A 16,619-nucleotide genomic window follows, 5' to 3' on the forward strand; every position below is an offset into this window, starting at 1 on the left:
GCCGCGGGTCGCCGCCTCCGCCCGCGCCCTTCAACGCTGACTGGTCGCCGGGAGCCTCCCAGCCGCGGGAGAGCCGCCCCGCCGCGGGTCGCCGCCTCCTCCCGCCCCTTCAACGCTGCCTCGCGCCACCGGAACCACGGGAAGCGGCCGCGGGTCGCCCGAGAGCCTCCCAGACGCCGGAGCCGCCCCGCCGCGGGTTGTCGCCTCCGCCAAGCCGCCACCAAGCCGCCACTCTGCCTCCGCCACGCCGCCACGCCGCCACACCAGTTGATTTCTTGAATTTTAGTTCTTTTTTTTCTGACATTTGTGCAATCTAATATGTTTCAACATTCTAATGTCCTTTTTGTCACATATTTCTACAGGTACAGAATATTGCCACTCATCAGTATCTGCAGCATCTAAGGTGGAAGTAAGATGTTACTTATGGACGAGTTAACGGAATGCCATTCTAATTTCTACGACATGAATATGTACTATGTTTCCTAGAAGTTCACTTGATAGCCTTTTCGTTGTAGGGGCATTTTTATTGCCTAATTTGCTCCATAATTGAGTTGCGAAAATTTGATAGCTTCAGAATGTCATCCAGTGAATTATGGAGCTCTGAGACAGACGGATGCACTGCTGTCAATAAATGTGAGGTAAGATTGGTGATATTTTTGCTTTTGACTTTCTTGAGAGTACCTTCCTGATGTTTTTTTTTACTGTGTTACGAGTACAAGGTTCAGAGGAGTTCTGTCAAATGCCACAACATGCTTATCATATCATAGGTTGGTTCCTTCCCACCATTGCACTTGTCCCGGCTTCTTATATAGAAGATGATTTGGAAGCTCGAAATAGAAAATCAATTAATGTAATGCAGATTACACATTAAGCAACTTCTGAAAGCAAAGACCAAGAGAAATGTGGTGAGCTCTGTAGGAGTAAAGTGATGTAACAGTCTCTTTGATTCAAGGAATTTTTTGTACAATTTCCTTTCTTTACGAAGTTTGAGGGCACCTGCTTGGAAAAAAAAATTGATGCTCTTTGATGTCTATTTTAAGCGTACCTTCTGTAAGTCGATACACCATTCTATACATTTCACTTGTTGTACTTCAAGATTCATCTGCACTATTGTACATATATTTTATTATTAATTTATTATCTATTCATGAATTATTTTGTAAATTTTACAACAGATGATGGCAGAGTCAGTGATGATTAGTGCATCTCAGATTGTAATAGACCTTGATCATGTAGTGACTTAATTTCTCGGCCTCTTAAGAGTAAGACTAAATTTTTGCGTGATACGAATCATGAAAATATTGCTGCACCAACACACGTGCTCAATTAGTGGATATAATAATCGATAGATAGATTCTTGGTCCTTACCCGTACTAGCTTGGAAAATAAATTTGCTGTAGGTGATGTAACCCCCCTACACAATCTAGCTTGCACTTAGTATTATTAAGAGGGCTTGCATATATGATGTCAAACAAAAAGAGGGCTCACATATATGTCCTCTGTTTAACAAGGAGATGAACTGGAATAAATACTAGGTACATAATATCTATTGTAAATTATATTTATTACTTAATACGTGCAGCTTGAAAAAGTAAAGCACTAATGGAGCAATAAGTGGAAGTCCAATTCAGAAAGAAGTAGTTTGTTTTATATACTAGATTGGACAATGCTTTTCTGCTCGAAGTCTATTACTGAATCTTAAATCAAGAGGAAGTTATCTAACTGGTCTTCCATCTCATTTTCTTCTTAAGGAACCAGGAAGTTTCGCGAAGTCAATACAGTGGGCGACAGAGCAGCTAAGTCATTTAAGGTAACACACCAGGCCTGGATTAACATGCCAACTTTCTTGTGATTTGCCTACAGTTAGATGAATTTACCATCAATTTACATAGTGTACATAATATATGGACAAGTCAGGTTGCCACAGAATTTTAATCTAACATAATCATATCGACGGCCACGACGGACAAGCAACAACGCGGAGCAGGGACAGGTGGTGGTAAGAGTAAGTATCACTTGTCATGTTTAACTCATGGCCAACAAAGAGCAAGTATCACTTGAAACTCACTACAGAGCAAGTATCACTTGAAACTCACTACAAGAAGAATACTGTTGTGACGATTATATACATATATGTTCCACTTGGTTGCTCAGTTGGTATTAATTTTTTATCACTTCCTTTTTCTTGCAGTCAAGTTTTGAAACTGGGCTTTGATGAGAAGTTCATTCATATATGGGAATTCTACCTTGTATACTCTGCCACTGGTTTCAAGTCATGAGTAGTTAGAGATTACCAGGCACGGATGTGTATATGTGTGCTCTTTGTATATGTTTACCTGCATTATTACTAGACAAATGGAAGTCATATACTCCCTCTGGTCTTCAAAAAACATCTTTCTGGAAACTGTTTGGTGGTTTCCAATGCAGACTAAAATTTAAGTTGATGTCGCTTTCTACAATTATGTTAATCTCAACCATAAGATTGAGAGATCAGTAGACAACAGATCTTTGAGTGAATAGTAGTAAATTAGAACCTTTGGTGAACTTGTAGAAAGCAAGCTTTCATCGTTTGAGATTGTAAATGACCTGGGACAGACCTGAGTCATTTACAATCTCAATTGATAACTTTGAATCTTTGCGTCTTCTGTATATATATATTTCAGCACATTTTATATCAACTGTTAACTTTGAATCTTTGTGTCTTCCATCAGATCATGCTTACTGTTGGATTCGCACATGAATAACTAAAAGCACCATGCATTACACATTTCCTTCATTTTAGCCATTAAACTTATGTATCTGGTGTTAATTTAGTATGATTTCTTGTACTGAGTGTATCTTCATCTTAGTTAGGAAGGTCTCTGAGTGTCTTTGGTCATCCTAAATTTTATGTGGATTCTTTTTCCAGTCTTTTTTAGGTTTGCCATACAATAATTATTATAGCCCTTGATCTGCACATGCCCAATTTCCTTATATTGTACAGTTTCCCATTCTATAATAACAGCCTTTCTGGTTTCTGCCTTGCTAAAATGTTGAAGCACGGCAACATGTTTAATACTGTCAGAACTAAGCATATGGTAGAGAAAGGGTTGCTTGCATGCCATCCATGTCAAAAAGAAAATGTTAAATCCCCTCTTCCATTTTCCTTACCTTGAATCTAACGCTTTGTTGATCTGTTTTTATCGTCTAGATGTTCTGCAACTATATACACAATAGATACTGTCTGCCTGAACTATAGTTCCACTCCTTGAGAAGATGAGATAAACTAAGAATGGGGCAAAGAAATTCCGACTCTTCCTGCTCGCAGGCAGGGCCTGCTATGACTCCTATGGATGGCATTACCGCAATTATCGAGCCTTCAAATTTTGAAGATAACAAGTAGCCCGAATCCAAGAAGAAAACTAATTCAATTCTGCCAAGACTACTATATTTTGGGTATCTTTGTTCCAACTTTGCATTGACATCACTTGGAAAATGTTTATGTGTTCCTTTGATTTTCACCAAGAAAATAAACATTCTGAAATCTTTATAGGATATTTGATTCCATTTTTACTAAAGAATAGACTAAATAGACTACGTCCTTACATTCTCCATGGAGAAGTTGTCCACCCAGTTGATTTGCCATTGATTTGTGACATTTTTTGTGCAGTTATGATTTCTGTGGTTTGCTTGGTACCGTCAAAAGATAATTTATGGGTTTGTACTTCTCCTTTTGTTTATAGAGAATGGGTCATCCTAGAGTATGAATTGAAAATTTTATACCCCCATGAATTTGACATGGTTTGATTGAGGCGTGCATTGCACGTGCACGCTTACTAGTTCAACGCTAATAAGTTAGTGGGTTAATATACATCTTTTCCTAGAAAGAGTGCAACATCTTTTTCATTGTTTCAAATACTCCCTCTGTAAACTAATATAAGAGCATTTAGATCACTATTTTAGTGTTCTAAACGCTCTTATATTAATTTACGGAGGGAGTATGATGTTATTTCCTTTGGTTCAAGACTGAATGTGAAGTACTTGTGCTTCTCACTAATTTTAAATATGATGTGTGCAAGCTTTTACCAACACGAACCAACTAGAACTTATTAGAATGGTACATAATGGATCCAACACACAGACGATTTAAGTGGATTATGATTTATAGTAAGCATAGAGGTTGCTAGGCTGACAGAAGAGTTTTATCATCTTAAAAGTTGTCGAATATTGCTCCAATTGGAAGTTCCTGAGCAAACTTCGGTAGTACTGCTTATGGTATTGACAAATTTGTGGTGCGATTATATTTGATTAATGCTTCTAATTATTCAAGGGCTTTGCATCTGTACGTTTGATTGGTAATAGCACGCTCTGTTGAAGGAAACGAGCATGTGGTGCTCTGCATTTCCTGACACTAAGTTAGGGCTTACTAATTTCGATTGCAAAAAATCCCATGAGTGAGATAGATACTTCCAAACAGTCCAATTGTGCACGTACAGTGAGCTGCATGGGTAGTCTGCAGATCCGAACCCTCAATTCTTATAGGTAAACATATTCTATTTGAAACTGAATATTGCCATCCTTTTAATATATATTATATTATTTTATTTTTGTTTGGTGACGAAGATAATGAGAAAACCACTAGGAAAGATCTTCTGCATAAGGAACATAGCACCCTACATCACAGTATAACGACGAACACAATGGGTATGCCAATGGTTGCTCTTTCATTCATACACCAAGTAATCTTTGTTACCATATTCGCTTCTAAAAAAGTAATCTTCCTCCCTGGCTTTCTAGCAATTGCATAACCTGCAGACTTATTAGATGTACGGACCAAGATATGAGCTGCAGACCCAACAACTTAAACAAAGTGTGCTGACTTTTGCCATTCTCCTGAGAAGGCAACACGTCGCAGATGGACTCTAACTGCAGAGTATTGGGAGATAATCATGTGAGAGTTTGGTACATGCAGATTAAATAAAGCCTTTAATAAGGACAAAGCGTTCAAAAAGTTATACCGTGAGAAGAGGCTGCTTCAGTGATGATACATCTGAAGCCATCAGAACTGCCTTACACAAATACATGCTATATTGTGGATTTTGCCATGGACCAGACAGCAAACAATTCAGGCATTTTTCAATCGACAACATACTATGTGTAGCAAGGACAGTATGACTTGTTCTTTTCTGACAAAGGACCAACAACACATGGCCTAGGACCATGGTTTTCGAGTCGCATGACTAGTCGTCGACTAGTCGGTGAGTCGCAAAAAAATGTCGACTCGAGTCACGAGTCGCAACTGCAGGCTCGACTATTTCCGATTCGCTACCCCAGAGCGACCGGATGAGTCACGACTCGAAAACCATGCTTAGGACTCTCCATACACTTACCATCAGTTCAAATCTGAAAATGCAATCACTACCACCACTGATTTGGCAGGAGTTGCACCAGCCACATTTTTCCTTTAGGAGCTCCACAGATAACTTTTGACCAGTCAGTGCAAAAACATTAACATATTTCTTACATATATTGTTTTTAGCCGAAAAGAAACTGCATCCGGGCCATGCTTCTTTCCTTCCTCATTCTCTGAAAGCTTGTGCTTTAACTCTCCAGTGGCTTATGCTGCTGTTTGACCGAAACTGTAGTAGTTTATATACATAGCATTGCCAAAACGGAGACAGCAGTTACTTGCTTCTTTTTGAGGTGATGCATCTTTATGGTTCTCTTCAGACAAAGCATTAACATGTAAGCCAGCATCATGCTTAGAATTGCAGCTATCCTTTTTGGCACTAGAGGCATTAACCAGTCATCCCTGATCTAGAAAATTTTCCAATGTTCACCTACAGTGTGCTCCCTTCTGTAGAACATGAAAAGAGCGTCCGCCAAAATGTCTAAATTTTAGGTCATACTATACAAGCGTTCTATCTTGATCAAAGGCCATCTTGGTACGGACGGCCAGTATGTTGCTTTCGCACAATATTGTTGTCCATTGTTTTAAGTTTTAACCACTTCATACCAATATACCATACAGAATTATCACAACATTTCTATAGCCAATGCGCAATTTTCACGCTATGGGAAGGTTAGCAGGTGCATCCGATGCTGATAGATCACGCGAATGGTCTAATGACGAACCCGCTTTAGCAATGTTTGTCGGTAGCTTGATAGATAAGTTCTCAGGTATGCAGCAGATACACTAATTCACACAAAATTGTTGGACTACGAAAAGTTAATAAAATATACTGATGCACGGACACACTCTCTGTTTAGGTATACGGATGCAAGGCCATTTATTGGGCATTCCATTCAGTTCAATAATGGTAAATAGTGGTCATGTAGCAGTTGAAGTTCATTATCTAGTTGATTTTAGTTATTTTGTCATCCGTGTTTTTCCAGTGTTCTTAGTTATATTCAGACCTGTTCGGAATCTCTCCACTTCGCTCCAGCTGTGGAGCTCGGTTTTAGCCGCTCCGTCAAAATGAGCTGCAGCCTGCTTCGCTCGGGGAGCGCAGTTGAGGAGCGGAGAGGAACCGAACAGGCTCTCAGTCATAATCTTCAGTCAATTAGTTTTTCTTCAGGTTTCAAGGTTTCAGTTAGTTTTGCATAGTTCTTTACTTTGTGTGTTTCTTATTGATTGCTGCTAGGTTCTTTACTTTGTGTATTTCATTCTCTCATTGATTGCTGCTAGGTTTCAGGTGCACTGTCATTGTATATATTCTCTCAGCCTCTTTATTCTTGAAATCAGTATATTCAGCTCTGCAGGAAGGTCCGTCTTCACATCAGTAAGCCTTCTCTAACTCAAGTACCCAACACTACCTTGTATTCATTCTTTTTTTGATTTTTTTGGCACATGAACATTTTCTATGCAAGTAGATTATTATTTTTAGCTAAATTTGTTTGGGGTGAGAGGATCCAGCATGTAGGAAAAATGGAAGTCTCAGGGGAGGGAGGTTAGTTGGTTGGGTGAGAGAATCCAGCCATGGGGCGGCTTCAAGCGGCCGTGCTCTGGATCGTAAGCAGCATCGCTGCCATGTGCTTCCCCGGGCTTAGTCTCCATGTTTTTTCTTTGATCCCGGTGTGTCTCACCCACCGTAGCAACTGCGCCCTTTGTGTTTGTGTATTCCTTGGAGAAGAACTGTGGGGAAGGGACTATGAACTAGGGGCGGGGTTGGCCCCAGCCCATGAACTGTTGCGATTTTGGTTTCCGTTCGTCTCTGTGTTTTTGTGTGTTAATGGGTTTGCAAATTTGGCCCACTAGGTTAAGACTGATGCACAGCTTAGAAGGTCCAAGAGGGAACGTGTCGAAAACTACCCTGGTTTACCTACTCCGACGATTCTAGCGCCGTCGAGTTCACGAGAACTTCACCGTCATCATCCGCTCTGTTCCCCCTCGATCTCAGTGCATGTTTGGGCTGAACAAGGGTCCGGCTCATCCTTCCACCGGGCCTTGGCGTTGCTGCTTCTTGGGAGGTTTGGGGCACGGTGATTTTTGGATCTATGGCGGCATCGGGGTGCAGGGGCTTCGGCTTGTCTTCGACGAGAAAGAAGAAAGGGAAGGAAGGAATTGATTTGGAGGAGGCTTTGAAAAGGATGACGCTGAAGAATTCTGAACTTAACGATGTGTTTGCAGGAGAGGAGACATCAGAACTCTCCAAGGCAGGAAGGTGGCTCGTGGTGGCTTGGGTCGACACAAAAGAAACCATTTAGTGCATAAGCTTTCAAGGACATGATGAAGTTTGTCTGGCGACTCGCCAATGATCCAGAAATTCGTGAGGCGGACGACAATCTTTTCGTGGTCCAAGTCTTCTGCTTAAGTGACTGGAACCGGGTGATGCATCAGGGGTCGTGAATCTTCCGGGGGCTCATGGTGATCATTGAGGAATATTATGGTAAGGGTAGGTCGAGAGATGTTGTGTTGGACAGGACTCACGTTTGGGCTCAGATCCATGACCTTCCTAACCTTTAAAGATCCTAGGCGATCGCTGATCAGTTTGAAGGAGAATTGGCGAAGTTAAGAGGGTGGTATGAACCCTAATAGGTTATATATGAGGGAAACTATGTTAGGGTGTGGGCCAAGATTGCAATGGCCTATCCAATGACTAGATTTGCACCATCCAATTTGAATGGGAAAGAGAGAATTTTTCTACCGGTCAAGTATGAGAAGATATGTTTCTTCTGTGAGGTTTGTGGCTATTATGACCGGCGTCACTTATAGTCAGAGGAGGCCCAATGGCGCGTCTAGTTAGGGGCTTGGCCCAACTTATCTTTATTTTTATTAGCTCATCGAGGATTATATAAACACTTGTAAGGTCATGTTTTGGAATTAAGCAATAAGTTAGAACTATTGCTCGGCTCCCTTCAGGAGCCGGAACCCTAACCTTAGCTGCCTCCCCCTGTGCCCTCCTCCACCGCGCGACCATGGCGCCGCCGCGCCGCCGCTCGCGCCCATCACCTTGCCATCCTCCCTTCCACCCCTACAACCTGAGGGCTAGGCCTGATAGGATCCCAACTCTTATCAGTGGCATCCTTGGTCACATCAAGAAGTGTGGAGACGTGGTTCACGGGGAAGATGAGATCAAATACGGATCATGGATGGTGGCAGAAAGAAGAACTGTGTCGGGAACCCAAAGTTTTGGGCGAGGCAAATTTTCCCAGGCTGGTAGGGCTCTTGTGAGAGGGACAAGAGGACACAACCGGGGTAGGGCGCGAGGTAATGCTTCCGTGCCCTGCAAGCATACATCTAGCGACGGTGGAATGCACGAGGATGGCGATGATCTGAATGACATACCTGAGTGCCCTTCGAAAAATACTGTGGAGAAAGAACATGACCGTGCGAAAGAAAAGGATGTTGTGTCAACAAAGAAGAAACTGGATATGGACGTCGAGTCCAACCAAGATCAAGGAGCTCTAGCTTGTTGATCCGACGGCACCACCACCCTCCAACGTATGTCTCTGCAAGAGAGCGGAAGAAGCTCAGAAAGGGGGCGGCAAAAAAGCTCCTTGGGGAGGACCGTCACGCCTAATGTTGATCCTTTGTTGGAACTGTCGTGGGCTAGGCGGACCTGCGGCAGTTCATGGATTGTGCAATATTGCGTGGGAGTGTGTGCCGACTATACTTTGCGTGGTGGAAACCCAATTACCAAAGTATCGTGGAGCAGTGGCGGGGCTACACAGGAGATGCCTTGAGGGGCATCTCCTAATGTTGACCCTTTGTTGGAACTGTCGTGGGCTAGGCGGACCTGCGGCAGTTCATGGATTGTGCAATATTGCGTGGGAGTGTGTGCCGACTATACTTTGCGTGGTGGAAACCCAGTTACCAAAGTATCGTGGAGCAGTGGCGGGGCTACACAGGAGATGCCTTGAGGGGCGAAAGGCAATACATCAATCTCTGAGGGTGCGCGCCATCAGCCGGCGTCTGACGGTAAGTGTTTCTATGATTAGACACTCCCGATGCAAAAAAAAGGGTGGGGGTCAATTATAGCCTCAGTTTGCCATTCCAATTTACGTCATCGTGACACTCGTTTCGTAACAAGGTGAGGAGTAGCGGTCATCATCGGCTCGAAAGCTCTCGGATGTTCCAAATGGGACGTGAAGGAAGCTTGTTATTGTTTATTTAAAGGGGCTATTGTTCTCTTGATCCGGCGAGGTGGGACTAAATGTACGGTTTGGACGTGACGGGCGCGGTCGCTCACAAGAACAGGTGCTAAATGGGAGTCTTCCTGATCGCCTTGTTGGACGGATTCTGGACAAACCGGCGAGGTGGGACTAAATGGATGGATTCGGGATCAACTGCCGCTCACACTCTGCCTCGCGTGGGCCGGCCCATCATCACGCACAGGTGGCCAGCTCGGGTCGCTTCAGTTTTCCTCTTTGTTTCCCAAGTTGTTGGTTAACTTGACCAGGCTGCCGTTAACTAGATGTGTTGACATTTAACCTGACCCATTGACCCGAGTTATCTGTTGACTTTTTGGAAAAAGTGACCCGAGTTATCTGTTGACTTTTTGGAAAAAGTTGTCTTTTTCGAAAAAGTTTACACGCTCGAAAAGGTTCATAGATTTTAAGAAGTTAACAAATTGAGATATATACACGTGTTTCAGAGAAATTGGCGATCTTACCTGAGAGCCATACTATTTCCTTCAATTTTTAGCGATCTGCAGCCGCCAGCGGACGAGAGCAGGGCGGGCGACTGGTGTGTGGCGACTGCTGAAGGGGCGACGGGCGGCGGCGTGACGGGAGGAGGTGAGAAGGCACCAACTGAACAGGCGCACGATACACACGTACTGTACGTAGGATCCAAACAATCGCTACCTTGTTTTCTTTGCTACTAGATGGGTCGCGCCTGCGCCCGCTCCAACAATCCTCCAATCGGTGTCTAGGTTTATTTTCACTGCCGAAGCCCCAAATACGAAGTAGTATACACGTATAAGTGCAATTTCTACCCGGTGTCTTGTGATACCGGTTGCGTGAATGTAGGTCCGCCCCTGCCATGTAGCATCGATGGACGTGGAGAAAGAACATGACTGTGCGAAAGAAAATGATTTTGCGCCAACAAAGGAGAAACTTGGATATGGGCATCGAGTCCAACCAACATCGAGGAGCTCAAGCTTGTTGATCCGACAACTCCACCACCCTCCAGTGTATGTCTCTGCAAGGGAGTGGAAGAAGCTCAAGAAGGGGGCATCCCTGGCAAAAAATGGCAAGACAGTGGATGCATCAGAAGTGACATGAAGCGTTTTGGCAAAATCGACGGCCTCCTTGGGGAGGAGCGCCGGGCCTAATGTTGATTGTGCAATATTGCGCGGGAGTGTGCCGACTTTGCGCGGTGGAAACCCAGTTACCAAAGTATCATGTGGAGCAATGGCGGGGCTACACATAAGATGCTGGAGGGGCGAAAGGCAATACATCAATCTCTGAGGGTGTGCGCCATCAGCCGGTGGCTGATGATAAGTGTTTCAATGATTAGACACTCCCGATGCAAAAAAAAAGGAAAACATTTGAAATCAACCGATTGAATTTGTCTATCCATAAGCCACCTTCGACGCTTGACACGCGTCGTCGTCGGGCCACGTACCACTCTACTAGCACGCCTTATCCTCCCGCAGCAAACCACAGCCACACGTGACACGTCTAACCCATCTGTTTTCCCCTTCGTCTCCCTCTGCTCATGAACCCGCATGGCTCAGATTTGTCCTCCACTCCAGCAGCTCGTCCCCGTCGTTAACACAAAAACGGCTCGTGAGCCAACAATCACCACCCTCTGCCAACATGTCCCAAAGCATCCCTTCTCATCTCGCTCGCAGCTCACCCCGGCAGCCAAGCTCAAATCACGAGCACTTGTCGGCGCGGCCGACGTTACAATACAACGCTCACAATGCAGCGGGGGCACCGAGTCTTCAATGCAACGCTCGTTGGCGGCGGCCCCGACGCACCGGTGTGATGACCCTTTTTGCAGCAAGCAAGTTGCGGCTGGCCTTGTAGCATCGGCTGGTCGTGGATCTCGCCGGGGCGGCGACGCTCATGGTGTTGTAAAGCGGTGTCTGGCGCGACGCGTTCTGTGGTGCTACAGCGGCGTCCGACGCGGCGCACTCCGCTCGTGATGCTGCAGTGAAGTGCGTCGGGCTGCAATGGAGTGCTGCTGGAGGCTGCAATGGAGCGTCATGTGGGGTCGTTGAGCTTTGCCGGGGCTGCAATGAAGCTCTGCCGGAGCTGCATTGAAGCACGCTGGAGCTGCAATGAAGCGTGCACAGGTCGTTGAACCTCGTCGGGGGTTGCAATGGAGCGCCGCTGTGATTGCAATGGAGCACTGCCGGGCGCCGCCGAGGCTGCAATGGAGTGCCATCGGGCGCCGCCGGTGCTTGCCCGCGGTGCTGCCATGGGAGCTGCTGCGTTGAAGCTTTTTTATCGCCGTCGGCGTTGCCATTTTTTGAGCAGCACCTGGATGGCTTCTGGTGCTGCGATGCAGCGGTCGCCGGCAGCTCTGGTTGGTTTGTTGTGACCGAGAATCGACACCCCGGTGATGGGCGCTGCTACCGGGGGTGCTGCTCCGACGAGTGAACACTGCTAGCCAGAGGCTGTCGTGAGCGAGAGATGGTAGTACAAGAGAGGAGGAAGACCCAGGGCGATGCATCGCTGAGAGCATGCAATCGAACGGTAAGGCACACTAGATCAGACGGTTAGTTAGGTGGTTGATCTGTTGCTAAATCAACCGGCTGATTCGTAGCAGCCGCCAAAAAAAAGGGTGGGGGTCAATTATAGCCTCAGTTTGCCATTCCAATTTACGTCATCGTGACACTCGTTTCGTAACAAGGTATAAGGAGTAGCGGTCATCATCGGCTCGAAAGCTCTCGGATGTCTCAATCGGGACATGAAGGAAGCTCGTTAACGTTTATTTAAAGGGGCTATTGTTCTTCTGATCCAGCGAGGTGGGACTAAATGTACGGTTTGGACGTGACGGCGCGGTCGCTCACAAGAAAAGGTGCTACTTGGATGTCCACGGGAGTCTTTGTGATCGCCTTGTTGGACGGATTGTGGACAAACCGGCGAGGTGGGACTAAATGGATGGATTCGGGATCAACTGCCGCTCACACTCTGCCTCGCGTGGGCCGGCCCATCACCGCGCACAGGTGGCCAGCTCTCGGTAGCGTCGGTTTACCTCTTTGTTTCCCAAGTTGTTGGTTAACTTGACCTGGCTGCCGTTAACTTGATGTGTTGACCTTTAACCTGACCCATTGACCCGAGATATCCGTTGACTTTTTGAAAAAAGTTTGCACGCTCGAAAAAGTTCATAGATTTTTAAATGGTTAACGAATTTAAAGAGTTCGTTGTAAAAAAATCATTGATTTATAGAAAAGTTCATGAATTTTTAAAAATCATCGATTTGAAGAAAAGTACTAAATTTCAGTAAGTTCATGTAATTTAAAAAAATGTTCACAAATGTGAACAAAGTTCATCCATTTCGGGAAAAAATTCATCAATTTTAAAAAAAGTTCATCGAATTTGAAAGAAAGTTCAATGTTTTTGAATGAACTTTGTGCATTTTGAAGAAAGAAAAAATAAGTAAAAATGAAAAGAAAAAATGAAGAAAAAAGGAAAGAAAAAACCACACAAAAACCGGTCTACAAAAAAAAACACAAATTTGAAACAAACGAAAAAGGAAACAACTGGAAGCTTCCCAAAAACTTCCCGGTGTCCATGCCGACGCCATGAGCCATATGGATACTAAGCAGTAATAAACATAAAAGCAACCCATTCAATAGCTGAAAATGTCAAATAATAAAAATATGAAAATGAAGTGTTAATCTTGAAATTCTTGTTCCTTGTGTGAAATTAAACAATAAAAACATAAGGTCTTCAAAAAATAGCAACAAATATGACCAGTCAACATGAATTCACCCGAAATTCTCCGATTTTTATGTTATCGCAAGGAGTTACATTATTGGGACATTTACATCTATACCCCTAACTTGATCCCACTAGTTAGATTTGCCCCTAGTTTCAAAGGGTGCTCAAATTTGTCCCTCTGCTGTTAGTAGCCTTATAGAAATGCCCTTCTGCGCCGTTACCGTTTGGTCAAAGGGCGTCAACGGGCTTTGACCGTCTCGAAAAAAATAGAAAAAAAATCTGAAATTTTGTGGGATCGAAGGTACTCAAGTGCGCAAGGTGCGTGCAAATTTTTGTGCTGTTTGGACACTCTACGAGCTCATGGCAAAGAAAAAATAGTAAATCTATAGGCCCGTGAATAGTAAATTCAAAAAATAGCAAGAAAATTCGAAAATCATGAAATTTTTTGGCATCCAAGATGCTCGGGTGTGCAAAATTTTGTTGTGTTTGGACATTGTAGGAGCTCGTGGAAGAAAAACAATATATGGCTCGGAAAAATCTTCAAAAAAAAGCTATTTTGTTGTTTTGCAAGAACTCCACGCATGTCATTTGATAACAAAATTATGCACACACCTTGCGCAACCGATCATCTTGGATGCCAAAAAATTTCATATTTTTTGACTTTTCTTGCTATTTTTTTGAATTTACTATTCACGGGCGTACGAATTTACTGTTTTCCCTTTGCCATGAGCTCGTAGAGTGTCCAAACATCACGAAAATCTGCACGCACGTTGGGCACCTAAGTTTCTTTGATCCCTCAAAATTTCAGATTTTTATGATTTTTTTGTTATTTTTTTCGAGACGGTCAAAGCCCTTTGACCAGATGGTAACGACGCTGAAGGGCATTTCTATAAGGACACCTAACGGCAGAGGGGCAAATTTGAGCATCGTTTGAAATTAGGGGCAAATCTGAGTAGTGAGATCAAGTTAGGGGCACAAATGTAAATGGCCCTACATTATTTGTGTTTGTAGACATAAACAATAAATAAAGCTTGTTGATCCAACTTTATTCTTGTGAAGTTAAACTTACTTGACATTGTGTCTTAATGGTCCCGCATGGTCAACAAAAAATCCAAAGTTCCAAATAGATGTGAATCGCTAAGGAAAATTATCAAATCGCATAATCCAAATCTCAGTTATTAGACCCTTGAATTTGAGAACGCTGGCAGAAGACCTTTTTTCCACGCCCTCGCGTCGCTCCCGTTGTGGGCGATTCGGGCGAAACTTCAACCCTAGCATCGCCACCATAGACCCTACCTCTCCTATCCGCCGCCGCTGGAAGAAGCTACAAGGCGAAGCTGCTCCGGCTGATGGCGGCGGCATGGACCTTGCTCGCATCGTGGGGAGGCCTCGGGCGTGGCAGAGCTCTCCCATCGATGACCACGACGACGGTGTTTCTCGTGTAGGTGCTCGGATCTGGCTTGGCCGATTCCGGCGGCCTGACTATCGACCGCCGCGAGGTTCTGATGCTCGGGCGCAGCATTGGGCGGGAGCTCTCTCGGCGCCTCCCCCCTCCCGGGCGCTCCTAATCTACTTCGTTGTGCTGCGCGCATCGGCAGGCGTCACATGTGTTTGTGCTGGGGAATGCTCTAGGGTGCAGTCTGACGGCGCTGTCGGGTTCCTGCGGTGGTCGGTTGCTGGGCGGGTGGACTGTCGTGAGGAGCTGGAGGTGGTGCGGCGCAGCGGACGACCTAAGCTCAAGTTGGGTCTGTTTTCTTGTGGCGCGGGCAGGCTGGTTCCTTCTGGATCTGGCCTTTGGTGGTTTGAGGCGATGGTTGATGATGCGCGCTCGGTGCTGCCGGTCCTGGTGCTCGCCAACTGGAGGTGACGGGTTGCTAGGGCAGGCATCACACAGGGTGTCTATCTGACCTGCGAGGCACTATGGTGGTTGCTGCTCGATGCCGTTGTGGTAGCTCGCTGCCGGGAGCATGGCTGCGCACGGTAGGAGGGTGGAGGTTGGTGGCCTGAGGTGGGCGGTGGTAGACATGGTGGAGCGGCTTGGTTTGGTCGGAGCAGTAGGAGACGATGCCGGGCGAAAGTCTATCTTCGGCTACGGTCGGAGCCGGAAGTGGCGGCGTCTGTGGGCGTCGCTGTCTTCTTGAAGACGCTGCTGTGGTGATGTACTCCTCTTCCCTGTCGTCCCTTGCTTCGGGGGAAACTTCAAATCCGTGCTCTCTTGGATCGGATTATGGCGGCGCCTTCCATCGTTTCCCTCTAGTGGGCATCATTTTTCGAGAAGGGATCAGCCGGAGGGACCAGTGTGGGCTTGATGGTGGTGGTGCTGCGGCCGGTTGGCGTCGATGTTGGTGGTCGTGCGGTCGGTTGGTCGTCAAACAATCCAAAGTTAAACTTACTTGACGTTGTGTTTTAAACTCTTAATGCTCCCGCATGGTCGACAAATAATCCAAAGTTCCAAATAGATGTGAATCACTAAGGAAAAGTATCAAATCGTAGAATCCAAATCTCAGTTGGTATACCCTTGAATTTGATAACGCTAGCCATAAAATTTGGGCAAAGAATTAGAGAAAAATTGAGATATCTACATGTGTTTGAGAGAAATTGGCGACCTTACTGAGAGCCATACTATTTCCTTCGATTATTTAGAGCAAGTATAATAGGATGATGTAAGCGGGCTATAAAAGTTGCCACCTTAGATTTATGATGATGTGGAGGAGAGAGGAGAGTAGAGAGAAGAGGAGTGGGCTGTAAACTTGTACCCAGCTGCAGCACAAGCTCCAATGCATTTTGTGAGAGAAGAAAGTGAGGTAACTACATGGTGTATAGAGCCAGCAACTATTATATGAGTGGGATTTTAGGTTGGCTATAAGTAAGGTGGCACAAAGATAGAGATAGCAGCCGGCTATGTTATTAATCTTACTCTTAGTGATCTGCAGCCGCTAGTGGACGAGAGCAGGGGCGGGCGGCTGATGTGTGGCGACTGTTGAAGGGGCGACGGGCGGCGGCGCGACAGGAGGAGGCGAGTAGGCACAACCTGAACAAGCGCACGATACACAAGTACGAATGTGGTAGGATCCAAACAATCGCTAGCTTGTTTTCTTTACTCGCTAAGGATGGGCCTTCAACTAGATGGGTCGCGCCTGCACTCGCTCCAACAATCTCGTCCAAAAGGTGTCCGGGTTTATTTTCTACCGGTGCCCAAGCCCCAAATACGAACTCTTATACAAGTATAAGTGCAATTTCTACCCGATGTCCTGTGACACCGGCTGCGTGAATGTAGGTCTACCGCTGCCATGTACAAT

General features: G+C 45.3%; 1 protein-coding gene across 49 annotated transcripts in view; it reads left to right on the forward strand.

Moving 5' to 3' along the window:
• Positions 1 to 13,514, forward strand: part of LOC123156027 (uncharacterized) — a 15,835-nt gene extending 2,321 nt beyond the window's left edge. Inside the window, exons 3-8 of one of the 49 annotated variants that reach the window (XR_006477754.1) lie at positions 363 to 409; positions 516 to 633; positions 720 to 767; positions 1,752 to 1,810; positions 1,918 to 2,005; positions 2,192 to 2,544. Coding sequence is in view for 12 of the 49 variants with exons in the window: in XM_044574194.1 (XP_044430129.1) it covers positions 363 to 409; positions 516 to 638; positions 1,752 to 1,810; positions 2,192 to 2,279 (317 nt within the window). In the remaining 37 variants the exon portion in view is untranslated. Of the gene's footprint in view, positions 1 to 19; positions 267 to 362; positions 639 to 719; positions 2,545 to 6,667; positions 6,762 to 9,035; positions 9,179 to 10,126 lie in introns of those variants that run through there. The other 48 variants (XR_006477783.1, XR_006477769.1, XR_006477786.1 and 45 more) reach the window with 48 other exon arrangements.
• The last annotated feature ends 3,105 nt before the right edge of the window (positions 13,515 to 16,619 follow it).

Source organism: Triticum aestivum, chromosome 7B (genome assembly GCF_018294505.1).
Source record: "Triticum aestivum cultivar Chinese Spring chromosome 7B, IWGSC CS RefSeq v2.1, whole genome shotgun sequence".
Lineage (NCBI taxonomy): Eukaryota > Viridiplantae > Streptophyta > Magnoliopsida > Poales > Poaceae > Triticum > Triticum aestivum.